This window comes from Lissotriton helveticus, chromosome 1_1, assembly GCF_964261635.1.
Source record: "Lissotriton helveticus chromosome 1_1, aLisHel1.1, whole genome shotgun sequence".
Classification (NCBI taxonomy): domain Eukaryota; kingdom Metazoa; phylum Chordata; class Amphibia; order Caudata; family Salamandridae; genus Lissotriton; species Lissotriton helveticus.
In genome coordinates, this window is record NC_136057.1 from 133,250,277 (window position 1) to 133,271,594 (window position 21,318).

General features: G+C 48.4%; 1 protein-coding gene across 1 annotated transcript in view; it reads right to left on the minus strand.

The window, feature by feature from the left end:
- Positions 1-20,929, minus strand: part of LOC144768274 (N-acyl-aromatic-L-amino acid amidohydrolase (carboxylate-forming)-like) — a 43,322-nt gene extending 22,393 nt beyond the window's left edge. Inside the window, exons 1-4 of the mRNA XM_078651830.1 lie at positions 20,534-20,929; positions 6,173-6,368; positions 685-778; positions 71-178 (exon numbers count right to left, since the gene is read on the minus strand). Of these exons, the coding sequence (XP_078507956.1) occupies positions 71-178; positions 685-778; positions 6,173-6,368; positions 20,534-20,877 (742 nt within the window). The 5' untranslated portion in view covers positions 20,878-20,929. The remainder of the gene's footprint in view (positions 1-70; positions 179-684; positions 779-6,172; positions 6,369-20,533) is intronic.
- Between the last annotated feature and the right edge of the window lie 389 nt (positions 20,930-21,318).

Genomic DNA, 21,318 nt, shown 5'->3' on the forward strand with positions numbered 1-21,318 from the left:
ATAGCCATGAAGTTCCGGATCCCACAGGGCCTGCTGAATGACAGGCCAAAAGCGACCTTTGCCTCCTTACCTTGGTTGAACTTGTCGGTGAAGTCCAGGCAGCACTTCACCAGGTTCCCCATGTGCATGAAGGCGTTGGCTGTTAGTGTCTCCACATTTACGGGTCCTATCTCTAGCGCTGTAGAGGGAAGATAAGGGCTGTAATCAGGGATAAGAGGTTGAAAAGTGAGTGGGGGAATCAGGTCACATCTATAGCCCCTGAACCTACCCAAGTGTGTAGGATTTCACTTCCTTGATCTGGCATAACAAAGCATAACATAGCTGCAGTTCTAATTTCTTTCCAACAGAGGGCGGGCCGAAGGAAGATGGCAGAGAAGGACATACCTGTATTTCTCACTTCTAACCAGTAGATGGCAGTATAGGACACAGCTTTTACTCTTATTTACCCATTAGGGGGAAAAGAAGGCCATAGCTGGCCTTGGTCTGCTTAGAGGTTCTTAGATTGGGAGGGGAATCTCATGCACAACTGAGATCTGTACATCTAAACATTCTCTTAGAAGAAATATATTGTAACTTCCATTATTACCCTCGAGCAGGTTAATGTATGGGCTTGTCCTGTCACAACTGGTAGATTTCTATTTAGGTGAAAACATAAAAAATGAGGTTGGTACAATAATAACTTACTTATCCCACAGCGGACAATGGACGTGATTCTCCCGGAAGTGTTCTTGGGCGCCATGTGCAGGTAGATGTAAGTCTTCATAAAAGGAATGTGATTCTGGGAGGGTCAGAAGAAAGGAGTGTGAGGGACGCGCTCTAGATGAGGTCACACTGCACTGTCTTACGTCAGGGTGCTATCAGACACTACCATGGACTTAGTGAGATCTACTTACGCTGTACGTGTCACTCGTTGAGTACATGTCTTCTCATGTGTATCATTGTGGGTCCTTCATCTCAGACTGAATAACTCCTAACAGAATGTGTTGGGCCCCCACTAAAGAATGATGATGGATTCAACCCAGATCTGTGACTGAGGGTGAGTGTCTGAAAGGTTTCAGTGCTCCGTCCATCATCTCCTTGTGTTTGCTTTGTTCGCCTTAAGTTGGCAGAATATGCCCAGACTGGGTCCCTTACTCACTTTGCCACTGGATTCAAGCTAGCCTGGCTGATGAAGGGTGTTACCCAGAAACCGGTCCCAGGATGCTTGTTTCCGGTTCAGGGAAGACCTGGCTTGGCAGATCGGGCTGGACTGTTCCCATGAGGCACAGGGTCAAGACTGATTTGCATAAAGCTGGGTCTGAACTGAGGTGAGTGACGAAAAGAGATAAAGAAGATGATGGATTCAACCCAGATCTGTGACTGGGGAGGGGGAGTATCTAAAAAGTTTCAGTGCTCTGTCCGTCATCTCCTTGTATTTGCTTTGTTCCCCCCAAACAACTCCATCGGATCCTATAAAAGAATCTTTTGAAGCGAGGTGACAATGGCAGCCTCTTGGTGGCCTGGATTGTTGTTGAGGATTTGGGTGTGACGTAAACGCCGGCAGCATTGTGCACTCCTTGAGACTGCAGGATAAACAACTGAGTGAGGATTTCCACTCTTCAGCAGCACCAGACAGAAGCAGGTCCTTTGAACCAGGATCGAGAGGGGAAAGAGTGGGGTGGACAGTCACTGACGCCTGCTGGTCCCTGAATCTTCTGTTTCCTAGCCACAGTGTTATGTTATGTTATGTTATGTTAATATTTATTTATAGAGCGCACGTACACCCATAGGTTTCATGGCGCTAATGTCAGTGAGCTAGAAATATTCATTAAACGTAAGTCTGCTTGAATAATCACGTTTTCAGGGGTTTTCTGAAGACCAAGAGATTATCACAATTCCTGAGTGGGATAGGAAAGGAGTTCCATAGAGTAGCCGCCAGAAACGAAAAACAGCTTCATCCTTGCTTCTTCCTTTTAAAGGAAGGGATCGTGAGCGGATTAAGATGGGCCGAGCGCAAGTTGCGTTGTGGTTTATAGACAGTGAGCTTCTGTCTGACGAATTTAGGGCCCTTGCCCTGAAGTGCTTTAAAAACTATACAGCCGGTTTTGAAGGGGATCCTTTGGGACAATGGTAACCAATGGAGTTTTTCCAGTGGAGCATTAGACCCATGCGTGGACTGCGTGCACCATCTCATTACAACGTGTGAGCATCAGGTCATTCCTGGTTACAGGTTTGGTGAACCATGACCCTTGGTAGTCAACGTTATTAACTTTCTCCAAACCAGCACCTACATTTCTATTTCTTGTACAGCTCTTGGGTGTTCTCACGCAACATCCATGGATTCAGGCACTTTCCCAGATTTACCAGAAATGGAAGACCTGGAAATACACCAGTAACCTCCGCCTCCCCAGGTGAGACGTAATGAGGAGAACAATGTTTATTTCTCCTCGTTTTGTTCTCTTTCCATGTGTACTGCATTTTGAGCACACATAGAATGAGAAAAATGCCTCAGGGGCACCTTCCTGCACAAAAACAATCCTACTTACAACGCAGGCTCCCTAGTGCCATGCTGAAAGGGTGCTTGCTTTGGCCCTAATGATTCAGAAAAGGGGGTGGTGATGAACAGAGTGTCTGAATTAAGCAGACCACTCTTACCCAGTCCAAAGATCAGGGCTTGATCCATCACCGTTTTTTAGCTCACTGCACCATCCCAGCTCAGAACCTGGCTACATGCAAATTAGTCTGTTCTTGTCCCAGTGCATGATGGGAACAGGGCAAACCAAACTACCAAGCCAATTCTTATACTGGGAAGGAAACAAGCTTCCGGGGACCGGTTTCTGGCATTTTAGCCGTCGTCGGCCCGGCTTGCTTGAATCCTGATGGTGCAATGAGCAAGGGACTCACATCTGAGTATACCCTTCCATGCTTATGGTGGACAAAATGATTCAGAAAAGGGGGTGGTGATGAACAGAGTGTCTGAATTAAGCAGACCACTCTTACCCAGTCCAAAGATCAGGGCTTGATCCATCACCATTTTTTAGCTCACTGCACCATCCCAGCTCAGAACCTGGCTACATGCAAATTAGTCTGTTCCTGTCCCAGTGCATGATGGGAACAGGGCAAACCAAACTACCAAGCCAATTCTTATACTGGGAAGGAAACAAGCTTCCGGGGACCGGTTTCTGGCATTTCAGCCGTCGTCGGCCCGGCTTGCTTGAATCCTGATGGTGCAATGAGCAAGGGACTCACATCTGAGTATACCCTTCCACGCTTTGGCCCTAGGCAGCCAACACGACGCCAGAGTAAGGGAAAGGGCAAGAATGCACCGTATTCTTTTGAATATGGCGCATTCCTGCCCTTTCGCTGTCAACCACTGCAGCGCAGCAAAGTGACTTGCGGCGCTGCGCTGCGTGACAATGTCATAAAGATGCCCCTGCACGACTTATTGCGTCTTACAAGAGTTACCCACTTTCTGACTTTTCCATTTGAACTGTGCCAACTAGCTTCACTTCCAGGCATTGAAATATTACACAATGCGAGGCTTATTAATACATGCCAACATTGTAGAGCAGGCAAGCGGGAGATTTTAACCCCTCCCATGCTTGTGACCGAACAGCTCCGTCACGCCCCTTGGGTGGGCTGTGCTGGTGACGGAGCAGTTCCGTCACGGCACGGCCACCGCGCCTGTGCGGCGCGTTCTATTGAGCGGGCGGGGCCGTGACGGAACCGCTCCGTCACGCCCCTCGGGTGGGCTGTGCTTGTTCCGTCACAAGTGTCGGAGCGCCGCGCGCCCCCGCCCCCCCACCCCCTTAGCGCTGCGGCGGAATTGCCGCCGCAGCGAAAGGGTTCAAAACTAAGTTGAGAGCACGTGTTTTCCCCACTGACTTTTACTGAAGCAGAGACAATCTTGCTGAATTGAGTCTATTGGTATGTATGGTGACGGACAATCAGCATTTAATTTGTGGCAGTTTACTAATATAGCACAAATAAAAACTCAGTTTTTGTTTGCGCTATGTAAAACTAGCAAAAATAAAATTTTGAGGCCTGACACATGCTGTAATTTCCCCTTCATGAATTAAGGACAAACCTTTGATGTCAGAGGTAATTCTTGGCAGCTGAGGGTGCATGACAGGCATCAACACTTTATTTTTGGCAGTTTTACAAAACTCTGAATCAGGTTTCTGCATGCATGAATCGGGAGGCGGGAGACTAGCCTTGAAATTGGTAACGCCCCCACCTGACTCGAGAGGGTTGGCATGCTTGCTTATTACACAAGGTGTATTTTTTGCAGTTTTCTATAGCGCGAACTCGACCCAAAGGTATTGGAGCGCTTTACATGAGCACTAGATAAATGACACAAAGACACATTCATGTTTTGCAGGCACAGGGAGATAAACGGGGAGATGTATCATCCCTTTTTTTCCCTTGCAAACGCTGTGATTCGCAAAAAAGCAGCGTTTGCGAGAAAAAAAACAGAAAATGCGATGTATCATGGAAATCGCATCACAAAATTAAGGAATCGCAAAATTTGAGATTCCTTAATTTTGCGTCAGCATTTAAGGAATCGCAAATTGCAATTCCTTAAATGCTATGTATGAAGCACCCAAGTTGTGCGAATTCCAATCAAGAAATCGCAAATTACCACCAACTTGTAGTTGGTGATAATTAGCGATTTCTTTTGCAAATGCACTTTTTGGCATTTGTAAAGGTGCCATGTGGCGCACATACATGTTCTTAGGGCATGTATGTGCGCCATATGCACACACATGTTAATTTCAGGGGTGCAGCAGGGTGTCCTTTGGACACCCTTGCAAATATTCTCAATTTGCGATTAGCAAATTGCGAATCGCAAATTGAGAATAACTTCCCATTCCTTCCTATGGGCCTCCTGGCCCATAGAAATGAATGGGAAAGTATTTCTTAATTTCGAATTCACAATTTGCAAATTTGCAATTAAGGAATATCAAGAAATCGCTAAAGAATTGCGATTTTTTTGATACATACCATTTGCGATTCTCAAATAGCGGTTCTCAAAAAATCGCTATTTGAGAATCGCCAATAGGTATCTTGATACATCTGCCCCTTGGTGACTTATCCAGAATAACAGACTGTTGAGCCAAAGCTGAGACCCAAACCCAGTTCCCCAGTTCCAAAATAAGCAGCTCTGGTTGTTACGCCACATTCTCTCCCTGGTGAAACATGGGCAGGGGTTGGGAAACCCTCAGAAGCACATAAAATCAGAATGAGCCAAGCCTTCCTTCTATCTGCAGCACACATGGTTCTTCCCAGAACAAAAAGAGTCAGGAAGGGAGACAAAAAAGGCAGGTGCAAGGACTAAATGATCTGGTCCTCCTTTTCATCTGCGTGAAGATCAAAGTCAGCAATGAACACCACCATCCTGGACCTACACTTGACATCGCTGCGGAAGCTGGATCCTATGATATGAGACAGAGTAGGACCCAGGTCTTTGTTGTGAGGGAGGCGAGGTGGACTTTGTGCTGGACCCCAAGGAAGTCTCCAGACATATGTCTCAATGCAACGTTGTCCAAGCTTGGAGAGATACCCTGATATCCACATAGGATGACGGCCTCTCTCCCGGTCATTACAGACACTGCTTCCAGTTCTCCACCTTCATGTGTTAACTATACTTTGGGTATTTCAGCCATGAAACTAATTAGACAAGTCAATGATCTGTAGGTGAAAAGTTCAGGACTCTGGAAAGGGATAGCAGTGGCCTGGAGTGAGGGTGTCAACCTATATTCACAAGACTTCCTGAGTAAGAGAGCCAGGATTGATGGATGATACGCCAGCCCTACCACTAGTTTATTGCCAGATAAGGAACTATTCATTTATTTATGCGATTTGTAAAGCGCATAGCTGCCCAAGGACTTCCCAGCGCTGCAGAGAGGGTAGCGGGTCGGTGTGGAGGGGAATCTTGTAAAGAGACAGGTTTTAAGTTTCTTCCTGAAGCTACGTCGGTCCTTTAGAAGTCGCAATTCAGTAATAATAATATTTAAGTTAGCGCAACGGTAAAAGGTGCATTAAAATAAGTAAAAAGAGATACTATGTTTTTACAACTTCTAAGTGTAGCAAATAGTAGATAATGTGATTGGTCAATTTACTGGTACTCGCCTTGAAATGGGCACTGGGTCAGATACCTTAAACTTAAAGATGTCAGCGTGGTCACACTCACCTTCACGTAGTGCGCCAGGTGCATGCCCAGGTAGTTCTCCGCATTATCCAGGATGATGGTGACCCCCATGCTAGAGGGGGTGGAGTGCATGTCCAGCAGCAGGTCGTACGCATTGGGTGAACCCTTCGGACCGAAGACTAAGTTGAGTTCTTTGGCTCTTTTTACTTCATATGGGGTGTCCTCTGTGTCTGGGGCACTGGAACGGGGGTGAGCAGGTGACGAGTGGGAACAGAGAAATACAATGCATTCATTAGACTAACAAGTGTATGGGAGTGATGTTGAAGATAGTTTAATCATTATGCAGAGGATGTTTGGTACTCCCACCCACAGCGCAATTGTTCAACATTTCCTTGTTCACTTTTATCACAGACTAAGAACTTGTTGATGAGATACCAAGTTACCACAATGTCAGAAGATACCTTCCAGTTTTACAAAACCAGAGACACCCTCCCTCTCTCCAGAAAAATATTGAATTTTTTTATTTTTTTTATTTCTGTAATTTTTTATTGTAGAAAAAATATATATATACATGGATCATTACATATACATGGGTTGAAAGAGGAAAGAAGAAGAGGAAAGAGAGGAAGAGAAAGAAAATGAAAAGAGAAAGCGGGGGCGGGGACTGGTTCAGTTGTTCAATTCCAGCTTTCAGTCTTATTGTAGTAAGTCCGATTTCCTGTCATACGAGCGCTGTTTGACGGTTAGTCCTCCTTCCCCATGTTGCATTGATTGTCATTCTTGGTCAAGTGCCCCGGCCGCGAGCTGAAGAGATAGAGAGAGGAGAGAGGGAAGAGGAGAGCAGTACTCGTTTCTGGAGTGTGCACTATTCTGAGGTCTGCTGCTCGGCTGTTGCTAGTCGGTATCTGACCATGCTACCTATGGTGGTTTGTGCGACGAGAGGTAGTTGTCCAGGGCCTCCCACATACCTGACTGCCTGTGTGTTTTGGGTGAATGTTTCGCTGTGATGGTGTCCGCCCCCCGCAGGAAAGTGACCCAGTTGAGCCATGCCTTAGGCGTGGCTTTCCCTGTGTCCTTCCAGTTGTACAGGACCGTTTTCACTGCTGCTGTCAGCAGAAGATCGATGAGGTCCCGGTTTTCTTTGGTTGTTACTGTGGGAGATGCGAAACCCAGTGCCAGGCTGTGGAAGTCAAGCTGCATGGTGTCCCCTGTGATCTCGTTTATTAGTGATTCTATTGTGTTCCAGAAAATTCTGACTTTGGAGCAGTGGAAGAGTAGGTGTGCAAGGTCCCCCTCTTCTTTGTTGCAATTCCAGCAGGAATCATTGTCGCGGATACCCATGGATGACAAGCGGGCAGGGGTCCAGTATGCCTTATGTATGAGTCAGAATGTGGTCTGGTTTAAAGTAGCGGTAATCTTTTTCCTGGATGTTGACCTCCATAGCTCTGCCCTCTCCTTCTCGCTCAGCGCGCTCCCCCTTAGTGTTCCCCAGTAGCTGTTGACCTTGTCGTTAAGTTTGGTGGTCTTAGGGCTTAGGGCTTTGTATAGGTATGCAACCTGGTGTCCTAGTTTGTTGAGGTTGGCGGCATATTGTATGATAGACGGTGTTAGTCCATTCAGGTTCGCCTTCCTTACTGCTACCTTAATCTTCAGGAAGTTGTACAGTTCTACGCTCTCTAGGTCCTGTTCCTCCTTGAGTGTGTCGAAGGTTATGTTTGTGCCTTGTTTCAGTAGGTCCCTGGCTGTTGTGATGCCATGCTTGTACCATGAGTGCATGTTCAGAGTCTTGTCCCTGTATTTTATTGTGGGGTTGTGCCTTGATTCTAGCTGAGTTTTCTTTATGCTTGTCCCCATTAGTTTGTCAATACTTAGTAGAGCTGTCTTTGTGCTGCTTAGGATGGGGTTTTCTTTGATTGCTGGGTGTCGTGTGGCTGTTAGTAGGGCGATGGGTTCCATCCCTTTCAGCAGTCCTCGCTCCAGTGTCAGCCACGCTGGGGTATATTCTGCGTTCTGGGTGAGCCAGTATAGACCCTGTCTTGCTATGCACGCTTTTTGGAATGTCCTGAAGTTCGTTATATTCAGGCCGCCTAGGTCCTTAGTCTGTCTGAGCTTTTTTAGGCTTATTCTGGGCTTTTTCCCCCTCCACAGGAAGGTATTCAGCATTTTGTCTAGCCTCTTGTGGAAGTCTTCTGTGTTTATCAGTGGTAGCATGTTCAGCATGTAGTTCACCATTGGTGTGAGCATCATTTTAATTGTCTCCACTCTACCCCACCACGTGGTGAATTTGGGAGACCAGCCCTCCACTCTTTCCTTTATTTTGTTTAGTGTGGCTTGTTCATTGTGTTCTAGTGTAGATCTAAGGTCTCTCTCGAAGAGGAGGCCAAGGTATTTGATGGGTTTCTGTTGCCACGTCAGACCGGACGAGCCTAGAACCGTCTTGGTGGTGTGGACGTTCAGAGGCTTGCACTCGGATTTGTCCCTGTTTAATTTGTACCCCGAGACCTGGGCGTATTGTTCTATCGTTCCCATCAGTGCCTTGATGGATTTTTCTGGGTCCTCAGTGATTATTAGCACATCGTCTGCGTATGCCGCTAGCTTGAAGGTTTCTCCCTCTACCGGTATCCCTGCTATGTCTGTATTGGCTCTGATCATGTTTAGGAGAGGTTCTATCGCTAGCAGGAACAGGGCTGGTGAGAGTGGGCCCCCTTGTCTGGTCCCCCGGCTAAGATGGAGTAGTTGTGAAGTACCTCCGTTTACCACCACTCGTGCTTTGGGGTCATTGTAGAGGGCCAGCACCATCTTCCTATAGTTGGGTCCAAAACCGAACTTCAGCATGCACTGGTCTAGGAAGGGCCAGGACACTCTGTCGAAAGCTTTCTCAGCGTCTAGGGCTATCATGACCGCTGCGTTGCTGCTCTTGGAGGAATGATTTATTATGTGGCATAGCAGCCTTGTGTTGTCATGAGACATTCTGTTCCTCAGGTAGCCTACTTGTGAGCAATGTATGAGCTTGGGGAGGTGGGCATTGAGTCTGGTTGCTAGTATCTTTGCGTACATTTTGCAATCTACGTTAATAAGTGAGATTGGTCTGAAGTTCTTTTCTTCGTTTGTGTCTTTGCCTTCCTTCGGTATTACTATTATGTTGGCTTCCGCCATGGTTGGTGTCATGCGTCCTTGCTGGACACACTTTGTGAAGACCTCCTTCATTGTGGGCCTGAGGGTGTATAGGTACTGCTTGTAGAAGCCTGCCGTGAACCCGTCTGGTCCTGGTGCCTTGTTGTCTTTAAGACTCGCTGTGGCTCTCCCTATTTCGTCTTCTGTTATGTCTAGGTCAAGGACTTCTCGTTCCCTGTCTGATAGCGTTGGTGTGGATATGCGTGCTAGGAGTTCTTTCCCCCCATCCTCCCGTAGGGTTTCATCCCTTGTGTAGAGTTCCTTATAGAAGTCTCTGAAGACCTCCATGATCTCCTTATTTGCAGTCTGGGATTTTCCGTTCCTGTCTTTAATGGCCTCTATCGAGTGTTGTTTCTGTTTCCCCTTGAGGTAGGATGCAAGATTTTTCCCTGCTTTGTTTGCTGAGCACAGGTTGATAGCTTTGTATTTATTTATCCAGGTGCCTGCCCTTTCACTTAGGATTTTGTTTAGTGCGTATTTACGTTTAGTTAGGTTTGTGAGAGTATTCCTATCTTCCAGGTTAGCTATGTGACCGTTCTCTAGGTTTTTGATTTCTTTTTCCAGTTCGGCAATTTTTTTGTTCCTTTCTTTATTAATCCTCCCTTTAATGGCCATGACTGTCCCTCTTATGGTGGCCTTTAAGGCATCCCATAGAAGGTATCTGTCTGTCTCGGGGGTGTCGTTAATCGATAGATACTCTTTTATTGCTGTCTCGATCTCTGCCCTAGTTGCGGTGTCGGTAAGCAGGTTGTCATCGAACCGCCATCTGCGAGTTGGTTCCTCATTGTGTTTCCCTGATAGGGTTAGGCTGATGCGTGAATGATCTGAGATGCTCCGGGGTCCGATTTCCGTGTGATCTGTGAGATGGGTGTGTGTGTCTGATATGAGGATGTGGTCTATTCTGCTGTAGGAGTTGTATGGGTTCGAGTAGAAAGTGTACTCTCTGGCATCCGGATTTTGGAGGGGCCATGGGTCCTTGAGGTTGAGTTTGGAGCAGAGGTTTTTCAGGATGTTGCCCTTGTGTGTTGCATGGCTTTGTCTGTGCGGGTGCTTATCAATGGCTGGGTCTAGGACCTGGTTCATGTCTCCTGCAACCACCAGGAGCTCGCCTAGTGGCAGGTTGTGTAGTTGTGCTTCTACTCTGTCCCAGAAGGCCTTGTCATCGCTATTAGGGCCGTATACATTGGCCACGTGTATAGTCTCCCCGGCTCTCCTTAGGCTGGTTACCAGAATCCTGCCCTCTGTATCTGTCTGCGTGTTCACCAGTGTTAGCTTTGACTTTTTGCTTGTGAAAGTCACCACCCGTTCTTTTTGTTCTGTGCTGCAGACCCCCATACTTCGCCTATCCATCTAGTCTTGATGCACGCTATGTCGTCTGACTCTAACCTTGTTTCCTGCAGTACATAGATGTCGCCTTTCAGTTTCCTCAGGTGTTCTAGTACTTTCCTTCTTTTCACCGGGCTATTGAGTCCTTTGACGTTTAGGGACACTATCTTGATATCAGATGATAGGTTGGTGTGGTTGTTGTGCGTCATTTGTGGTGCAGTGCATTTGGCGATCTGTGTGGCTTTGCGATCTGTGGGACCCTGTGGCTTCCCTTCCCTAAACCTTGGCTGGCTAGTGCGTTGTTGTGCTTATACCTGTGCTTGCTGCTCCTCGTTGAAGGTGTGGAAAATTGAAAGATAGAGTAGTAGAGAAGATAGAGAAGAGTGACCCCATGTGTGTGCTCCCCGACCCCTCCCGCCCTCCCTGAGCCCCCCTCCCCCTTACTTGCTGAGTGGGAGTGCGACGACAAAGTTCCTTTGCTCCGCATCCTCCCTGAGGTAGAGTTTGTGCGTTGTCCATGGTATAGTTCTGAGGTCGCTTCTTCCGGACCTGTCCTTCTCTTTGTGGCAAAAAGGCGAGGACTCTGCTATGCTGCTCACCGGTGTTCCCTTGTCCGTATGGCTGATTGCCGCTCGGTAGAGTCTGCTCGCCTGAGGTAGCCGTGTTGTCCTGTAGTTCCGGGTGATCTTCACTCCGATTGGGCGGTCACATCCGGTGAGGCGCATCTCTTGGCTGCGCCTGGGGGTTTTGTGTCCATCTCTTCTGTCGGTGGTTTTTGCATGTAACGTCTCAGGTCTTCGGGGTTCTCAAATGTCATTGTTCTCATTTTGTCTGTGATCTTGAAGCGGGCTGGGCCCGCGAAACTGAAGCTAATGCCTCTTTTGCGCAGGGCATCCCTGAGAGCGAGGAAACCTTTCCGGGTCTCAACCGTTGGCTTCGAGTAGTCCTGGGTTAGTACGATCTTGCAGCTCGCCCATGTGAGATTTTGGTTCTTCCTGGCAAATGCGAAAATGGCATCAGTGTGGGTTGTTCGCAGTGGGTTGCATATTATAGGTCTCGGCCCCTTTCCCGTTGCCAGTTTTCCTGCCGGCACTCTATATGCCTTTTGCACTTCGAACCTTCTGTCGAAATTGATGCCTGTGAGCTCGGGGATCATGTCTTCGAGCAATTTTGCGCATGAGCCCACTTTATCCTCTGCTCCTTCCGGCACTCCTAGGATCCTCACATTGCCTCTTCTGGCTCTGTCGTCCTGCTCCGCTAGCTGTCTTTGTATGGCTTTCGTGGCTTTTTGGCATTCTGCTATTATTTTGGAGTTCTCCGCAGTTACATCCTCCACGGAGCTTATGCGGCCTTCTGATGCTTCCATTCTGATGTTGGTGCTGTGCAGGTCGGCCCTAATTGCCGCGTGTTCTAGTTGCATGTTGTCTATCTTTAGTTTTGTTTCCTTAGCCACTGCGTTCCCTTCATTGATCTTTCTTAGGATAGTCTCTAGGGTTGCTGTTTCTCCTTTTAGCTTCAACGGAGAATCGGGGGTCTCTTTTTTGGCCTTTTTTCGGGTCTCCTGCTGTTTTGCCATCATTGTTTGCCATTGTTCTGATCCCCCTTCTAGATAGGATGCTGCCTAGGCGCCCCTCTTTTTGAGCGGAGATTGGGTTGATGGTTGGGATTGGCTTGGGGGCCTGGGCTGTTGCGTAGGTTCTGTACCTGCTCGGTTCTCTGATGTGCCTTGTTCTGGTCTTAGCTTTTGGTCCTGCCAGCGTGTGCTTTGTCTCGTTCGCAGCCTAGACCGGCTGCTTTTTTGCTGGGTGGCTGGTGAGTTTATCGTTTACTCGGGAGGTGCCGATTGAGGCTCTGTTTGGGTCCTGGCACCCCGGCTCTTTGATCAGTTGTCCTGGTGCCGTTTGTGGCGGTTCGATAAGCCCCCTGCTTTTGGGCTTTTGGGCTTTGTATGTGGGCGAGCTGAGAGCCAGGCTTAAGAATCAGCCCTAGAACCCGTGCGCGCGTTTCCTGCCCTGAGCTCCTGCACGCCTTTGCCAGCAGGTGCGCTTCCAGCTCATGTACCCACGTGTGTGCCTCTCTCCCCCGCTCCTTGTTTGTCTCCTTCACCAGGCTACCAGGGGCTTATTTTACCCCCCCCCGGTCGGGCACCTTAGTGGGTTCGTGCTGCAGTCCTTCTCCGTTTTGTCACCTCCGCCTCTCCCAGTTTGCGTCACGCTTGTTGTGTGGGGCTGCGCTGTCGAGAGTGGCGATGATGCAGAGAGTTCCCCTCCGCGCTACCTCTCGGGCGTTCACCACTTCCGGTTTTCCGGCGCTTGTTGTTTACTGTTCCTGGCTTCCGGTAATGGCGGCGCCCATGTGTAGGGTTTGCTTTCGTTTTCGCCAGACCCTGTTCCGAAAGGCGCCCTTAAGCAGTGGAAGACACCGGGGCTTTCTCGCTGCCTAGCGTCTCTCACTGCGAGCCTCTCGGTGACTCCTCCGCCTCTCCGCCTGCCTTGATCACCCTCCTTTCTCCGTCTTCCCCCTCCGCCTTGCCTCTCTGCTTTCGCCCCGGTCGTCTGATGCGCTTGGGGTACTGACAGGGGTAGTAGGTGATGGTGCTTGGCTCGCCTCCTCTCTTTGTTTCTTTTGCCTCACTCGGCTCGGTGTCCGCAGTGTCCGCGGTGGGCTCCCTTCCTTTACTCACAGTGGAGAGGTGTGGCTCACTGGTTAGAGGTGGCAGACCTGTAAGCAGAGAACGGCCCGGGACCAGGGTTCAATTCCCGACGCGGCAGGGTCTTGGACCAGGGTCAACGGACTCGATAATTCTCGCCTCAGTGCCTACTCTAACCAGGGAACACATTCGGTAACTCTGGGCATTAAGCTTGCCTCATCTCTACAACGGCCCCCCACAGACGCCGGGGATGCCTGGTTTCCCCCTGGAGATACCCAGAAAGGGACCATCTCACAGGGAAAACCAGGACGGGTTCCCCAGCGGTCTACAGCGCCAGGACACTCGGGTAGAGTAACAGTGTCCCACATTACATTACTGGGCGCCATTTTTTCATCTCTCTGTTGTTAGGTCTCAGGGGCTTCGTGGTCCGATATCGCTGATCGCGCTGTTCCTGTCATGCGATCCTTCGTTCCGATTGTAGCCTCTCTCTTCCCATGCTTGAAAGTTGCTCTCTTAATCAGAACAAACTTGTTTGGCGGGTAGTTATGGCCTTAGTTAACCTCAAGGGTGCGGAGCGAGTGGACTCAGACGACCATCCACATTGCCGTCCAAGCCACGCCCCCAATATTGAACTGTTACTATCACTTGCACGCCTGTTCAGTTTAGTGGAACTCCCATCATTTTGAAGCCAATCTCTGGTTGGTTAGCTCTAATGGTTAGCTCTAATGGGTATGAAGCACTGGTGGTAAGTTGACTCTCCCCCTAAACCTGATGGACAAAATGTCAGCTGACCTCTTCATGTGTTGCAGCTGTGCATATACACTTTTGTGACTTACAGACATAGTAATACACAACACGTTCATAGCCAGACCCTCCTTAGCATTTGTACCCAAAAACTGAAACCCACTCTCAGAACATTTTGAGAACTTCGGAAAAGTCAAAATGTTGTTCATGAGTTCCTTTATCCTGACATGTGCAATGAGCTAACCAATGAATCAATCAATCAGAAGTTTGTAGAGCTCGGCTACTTACCCGTGAGGGTCTCAAGGCACTGATGGGGCAGTGGCTGCTGATCAGGAGTTGTAGAGTGCAGCTACTCGCCCGTGAGGGTCTCAAGGCGCTGGGGGGGCTGACCCATCTGGGCGTGGAGCTAAGTTATCCTGAATAGTGTGCCATACAAGTGTTTTATGATGATGACAATGATGAACCGTTCAGTCAGTGGCCAACATGTACAAACAGATGCTAGCTTAGTTGCGAGATTCACTGTTCGTATCATTTTTTGTGTTCTTGTGTCCCGGTAATTTGTGTTGTGTGAAGTCAGACTCAAATCTGAATTTCTGAAAGGGCATGAGACAAATACTGGCATTATCTGATGTACAATGTGTATGTTAGAACTGATAAAAGGGAGCAGATAATCTTAGATGTATCTCCTTTAAGACCAAGGTCTGATGGAATAATTGTAAAAATTGACATAGAGAGAAGTCACCGACTCAAGGGAGCTCCTAACTGGCAATTCAAACTAACATGCAAGCAACACTTCACCAGAAACAGCAAAGGTGGATATACCAACTCCATGCACACGTAACTGGTCCCAACAATGATGTGGAACGGAAAATATTAGCGACCTGTTAAATCAATAGGCCTCTCTCACTCCACACAATGTCTATTCTATGTGTATCTCTGTAACCCCAGTGGTTCTTTGTCTCTGGCTCTTGCGTGTTATCTACGACAACACAAGTGTTGTATGTTCACTGACTGTAGACACAACCACTGGTTCTATCCTTAAGGGATCTGATAAGGCATTGGAGGTAAATGTTTTTAGATTAGTTGGCAACAAAAGTCTGCCTTCGGGATTACATTAACCCCTTCACTGCGGCGGCTATTCCGCCGCAGTGCTATGGAAGAGGGGGGCCGCGCGGCGCTCCCATGCTCGTGACGGAACCGCTCCGTCACGAGCCTCGGGTGAGCTGTGCTTGTGACGGAACGGTTCTGTCACGGCCCCGCCCGCCCAATAGAACCCTCAGCGCCAGCGTGGAATTCGCGCCGCGCAGGCGCGGCGAGCGGGCCGTGACGGAACCGTTCCGTCACAAGCACAGCTTACCCGAGGCTTGTGACAGAACGGTTCCGTCACAAGCATGCAAGGGGTTAAGACACGGTGGAAGCTCTATCTTTTTTCTTCCGGATGGGACTGAACTTCAGACTGACATAAAGAATGCTGTAAGTAAGAAAAAAGGACATGAAACATTCATCTTATAGCAAGACACAGTGTTATTATTATTATTATTATTTGGAATCTTGTATAGCGCGCGGTTACCCTCGGGCATCCCAGCGCTGTTCATGACTCAAGGGTGTAGAACAAGGAAGACAGTATTAAGCGGGGAACAAGTGCGTCTTGAGTAACTTCCGGAACCGAATGATACAAGTCTCTGTCCGTAAATTCAAAGGCAGCGCATTCCATAAATTGGCTGCGTTCACAGAGAATCTTCTACCACCCGTCCGGGCTCTCTTCACTCTGGCCACTTGTAACAAAAATTTGTGGTCAGAGCGCAGGGCTCTGGTAGCCTTGTAAGGGAGCACCATATTACCCAAGATGGGAGGTCCCTTCCCCTGAAGGATTTTATGAGCCGTACAGAGCGATTTAAATGTTATCCTCTCCCGTACCGGAAGCCAATGCAGCGCTCTTAATGCCGGATTTACTGACTGTCTCCTTGGAATATTCATCAACAGCCTTGCTGCTGCATTCTGCACTTGTTGGAGTTTATTGAGCGGCGCTTCCGGAGCGCCCATAAAAATCACATTGCTATAATCCAACCTCGAGACAATTAGTCCTTGGATAAGAAGTTTCCTAGAGGCCGGAGGGAGGAGAGGTAGGATCTTACGTGCAGATCGGAGCAGACCAAAGCAGACTCCGGCAGTTTTTTTTGCGTGGGTCTTAAAAGACAGGTCTTGTTCCAGCCACACCCCTAGGCTTTTAATCTCTTTTTTGGGGCTTGGAGGATCGCCAAGGCAACTCGGCCAGCTGCCAGGCGGAAGAGAAAGCCCCAAGTGTCCCAGCAGCATTATCTCTGTTTTAGAGCCATTCAGTTTTAATGCTGAATTGCCCATCCATGTGTGCACCTTGGACAAGCAAGAGTGCAATAGGTCCGGTTGATTCACCAATTGGGAGAGGGCCACCACCAGCTGGGTATCATCAGCATAGCTGATAATTTTGATGCCAAATGGTGCCACCACATCCTCCAACGGTGCCATATAGACATTAAACAATGTGGGGCTCAGGGAGGAGCCCTGAGGCACACCACATTGTAGGGGGATAGGGGCTGATTGTGCACTACCTTCCCAGACTTGGTAGGTTCGATGGTTCAGAAAAGACACGAGCCACTTTAAGGCCGTTCCAGTCAAGCCTACCTCTGACAGTCGCTGGAGCAGAACCTGGTGGTTTACGGTGTCAAAAGCCACACTGAGGTCCAGGAGGATCACTGCCACCGATCCTCCTGAATCCAAAATGCTCCTGGCTTCTTCCACGACTGCCAGAAGGGCCGTATCAGTGCCTTTGCCCGGCCTGAATCCCGTTTGGGAATTCCGCAGCAAGCCATTAGACTCCAAGAATTGAGACCATCGCCTGTTCACCAGTCTCTCCGCGATCTTACCAAGCCCGGGCAGCAAGGAAATCGGTCTAAAATTAGCCAGGTCAGATGGATCTAGACCAGGCTTTTTCAGAAGGGCCTTTACTACCGCTTTTTTCCAGCTGGGTGGAACCACCCCCTGCGCAAAGGATGCGTTAATGAGATCTGTTACTGGTGCGGCGATAGTAGTTGCTATCTGCTTGAGATATTTCATCGGGACAGGATCCCTAGGTGAGCCGCTTTTGATGACCACTAGCACCTTGAGAACTTCATCCGTGGTCACTGGGCCAAAGATGTCCAGCTCGATTTCAACATCACCCCGCTGTTTGCCTATATCTAATTCCTGGGCTGGTCGTGGTAAGGAACTCACGATGTTTTCTACTTTCGTGTAAAAATAGTTGGCCAGTTCCTTACATTTCTTTCGAGGACTCTCGTGGTTCACTGACGGTTCATGAGTTTTTAAGAGGTCTCTAAAGACCTTAAAGAACTCTCTGGCGGAATTAGCCGAATTGCCAATTCTCTCCTCAAAGAACTTGGCTTTGGCGTCCCGGAGCGCGGCTTTATATCCTCTGATAGCCGTGCGATACTCTTTCCGGGTTGCCTCACCCCAATCTTTTCTCCAAGTCCGCTCTAGCCTCTTGCAGCCTTTCCTAAGAGTTCTTAACCTCTGAGTATACCAAGGGGCTGAGCCCACTCTCTTCTCCCTCTTCGGCATTCTCTTCTTAGGGAGAATGGAGTCCAGGGATCTTGTCAGCCAACCTTCCAGGTTCACATCTGCAACTAGCGGGTTCGACACCGGGCGTGGACAGGTAGCATCCAGATTAGCAGTCCAGCGCTCTACCGGTAACCTGGACCAAGCCCTGTCAACAGAGTAGGTCCTATGGATGGTTACCTCCGTTAAATCGTACTGCCAGTTGAAGGGAACCCGAAAATGGTCTGACCAAGGTAAAGCCAAAGGAGTCAGGGCTTTAATACGGGCCATGTTCGAGAAAACTGGGTCAAGTAGGTGACCCTTACAATGCGTGGCCCCTGAGTTAATCAGCCTCATATCGAAAGCTGTGGACCAAAAAGTCATGCTCATGATTTTCTGCAGTGACCGATTTCCATCTGTAGTTAGTAGGACCTTAATTCTACAAAAACTGGGTACAGCACACAATGCTATCATTTTTAATTGTGTGCAAATAGATGATTATCAAAACATCCTAGTTAATTCAAAGACACATAATAATTGCATCTATGGGCCTGATTCACAGAACTAACTTAAGACAAAATCCTAAACTTACTACTTTTGGTATTCACAGAATGCACTTACTACTTTTGGTATTCACAGACTTCACTTACTACTTTTGGTATTCACAGAATGGATTTACGACTACTAAGTTTACGTCCTCACTCGGGCCGGAAATTCTGGCCCGGAGGAGGAGCTTCCAGTCCGGAGGCGGAGCTTTCAGCCCGGAGCTGGAGCTTGCGGCCCGGAGGCAGAGCTTCTGAGCCAAAGGTGGAAATTTCAGCCATGGCTAAATCCCCACCTCCGGGCCCTTAGTTTTTAGAAACATAAAGATTGAGGAACACACCAAATTCATTTGAAAGATTCATATTCCTTGCAATCTGAGCAAAGGTGTGTCCATCTCAATGTCCAGATCTGAATTTCAGTATTAATGAGAGCATAGTTCCAATAAGAAGCCTGAGTTCTTATGACTAAGTTTAAAGTTGTGAATAAGTTAATTATTCAGGGTTCTTGCAAATCTCTTTAATGTAACCCACTAAGCTGCAAAATTTATTAATGTGGTGTTCTGGTAGCTTACAGAAAGATTATTGTGAAGCAAGTGTTTCTCTTACTTTAGTAGTTTTTGAGGTCAGTTACAAGTATAAGACATAACTCCATTAGTTGACAGGATGGATTCTGCCCATGCACAGAATGACCAACGATAACTATGAACTGCATATTATTTACTGGTCAATGTAAGTAGTATTTCATAGACCTGAACAGCCAAGTGCCGAAACGTGTTGACAACATGAGAGAGAGAGAGAAAACAGACAGAGTGAGGAAGAGGGAAATTAAGTGTGAAAACAGTTTGTGAGAGTGGAAGTTGAGAGAGTAAACAGATAATGAGTCAGAGAGAGATATAGAGGAGCTAGAGAGAGAGAAAGAGAGAAGAAGTAAGGATAGAGTTATAGAGTGACTGATTGTGTATGAGAGAGAATTGAGTAACAAAGTAAAAGAACAGCCCAGAAAAGGCTAAACATCAGCAAAGCGGGAAGGAGTCACAGTGGGCGCGATTCACAGAACTAACTTAAGACAAAATCCTAAACTTACTACCATTTTGGTATTCAATGAAGGCACTTACTCATTTTGGTATTCACTGAAGACACTTACTCATTTCCGTATTCACAGAAGTTAGGAGTCATAACTTTAGGACCCCTAAATGCCGTCTGTGAATACCAAAAGTCTTAAAGTTAGGATTTTTCTCAGTTTAGGAGTAGTAAAGTTAGGACTCCTAACTTCTGTGAATACCGAAATGAGTAAGTGCCTTCTGTGAATACCAAAATGGTAGTAAGTTTAGGATTTTGTCTTAAGTTAGTTCTGTGAATCCGGCCCTAACTCACTAGCCAAGTGAACAAAAATAGCAGCTTCCAGATGTCTCCCTAATTCTAAACAGGGTGTCAAGCCTAGTGGTGGGCAGAACTCACAGAGTTTTACTCCATGGAATTCCACAGAGTTACATAAAAACTCTGCAAGATTCTGCAGAGTTCAGCCCACCCTGAAGCGTACAATGTTCGTTTCGGTAATAAACCTGTGTGGAGAGAGGTGACAAGAGAGAAATCTTTCCCACAAAGCAGCGTCCCCTCGCACCACTGCATGGCACCGAGAGGACCCATTTCTGGAAAAGTGATATATAAATTATGTGAACTCCCATCATGGTTAGTGAGCCTCTGCTCACCAGACATTCCCCAAAGAGTAGTGTGCCTGTCTCGAAACATGCATTACCTGACTCTGACCACCCACCCCTATCTCTGGTGCACACCCCTGTGCAGCACCTTCTGGGGGGCTCGATTGGGCGCATGATCACCACGGGGCGAGCCGCGCATGTACAAGCAGGTGTCCAAGGAGGGAAGGGATGATCTGCTGCAGGAGTGGCTGGTGGAATGTCCCACTGTGAGGGGAGGTGGATGTTCCCACCCACTTGTTGAGCCTTTGTTCCAGAGAGCCAGAACACAACCAAGCCACTTCCACGCAGCAGTTAATGCCCCTACTAAGGGCTTTCGTACTGCAGAGAAACATAAAAGTGAGCGACCAGCGTCGTTACCATGGGAACCAATCAGCGAGTCATTGCTGCTTTTTTTTCCATTTCAATATCTGAATAATCCAAATTATAGGGGTGGGCACAGGTAAACTCTGACACGTGTCATGGGCAGAGTGTTTGCCGAGCTCTGCGCTCCAAGTGGAGTGCGGACAGACAAAACTCCGCAAACTTCGCCCGGCGGAGCGGAGCATACCCCCACCCTAGTCAAGGCAAGCGATTGACTCAGCATCCATACCCCACCTCCTGACTTCTGGGTCCACAGACACCCACTGTTGGGGACTCCAGACTCCCCCTGGATGCCCCCCTCCCCCCTATTGTCACCCACCTTAAGACGCTCTCCAGAAAGCAGGTGTTGAAGTCCTTGTCAGTGAAGCGCACCATGGCCTTCACAGCCCGGGGGTTCACCAGGCAGGGGGTGGCATTGAAGGTCTGGCGCTGCAGTTCTGAGGGGTCTTTCAGCCACTTCTTAGCCAGGTAGACCCCGTCCAGCTTGTTCCCAAAGGTGCCCCCGGTGACAGCAACTCTGGTGACGGGCTTCAGGAAGACAGGCTTAGCGGTCAAGCCACAGTCCTTCTTCTCCTGGGATGCCATGCTAGACACTGCCAGCTGTGGAGAGTGGCATAGAACGGAGAGGAGAGGAAAGGAAATGCTCAGTGCACAGAGGAGCATGTTTAAAATAAACTCTGCCTGTACCGTGTAATCATCCCCTGACTGCCTGCCTCCTTCCGGGAGGGGGGGGTGGGGGAGGGGGGAGGGGAGGGGTAAGGAGGTATGTTGCTTAGGGGGGTTGGGGGCTGTTGAGGCATGATTCTCTGCTCTGAAATGCACCGTGACCTCCTTCCAGGAATTCCAATTCCAAACAGCTCAACCCACACCTGCGACATCTACAGGTGTCACCTGATCTCACTTCTATGGACACTCCCTGCGAGAAAAGCAAAGGCAGGGCTAACTACTTCACTGAGGAACGGCAGAGGCAGGCAACTACTTCACTGAGAAATGGCAGAGGTAGGCAACTACTTCACTGAGAAATGGCAGAGGCAAACAATTATTTCACTGAGAAATGGCAGAGGTAGGCAACTACTTCACTGAGAAATGGCAGAGGCAAACAAT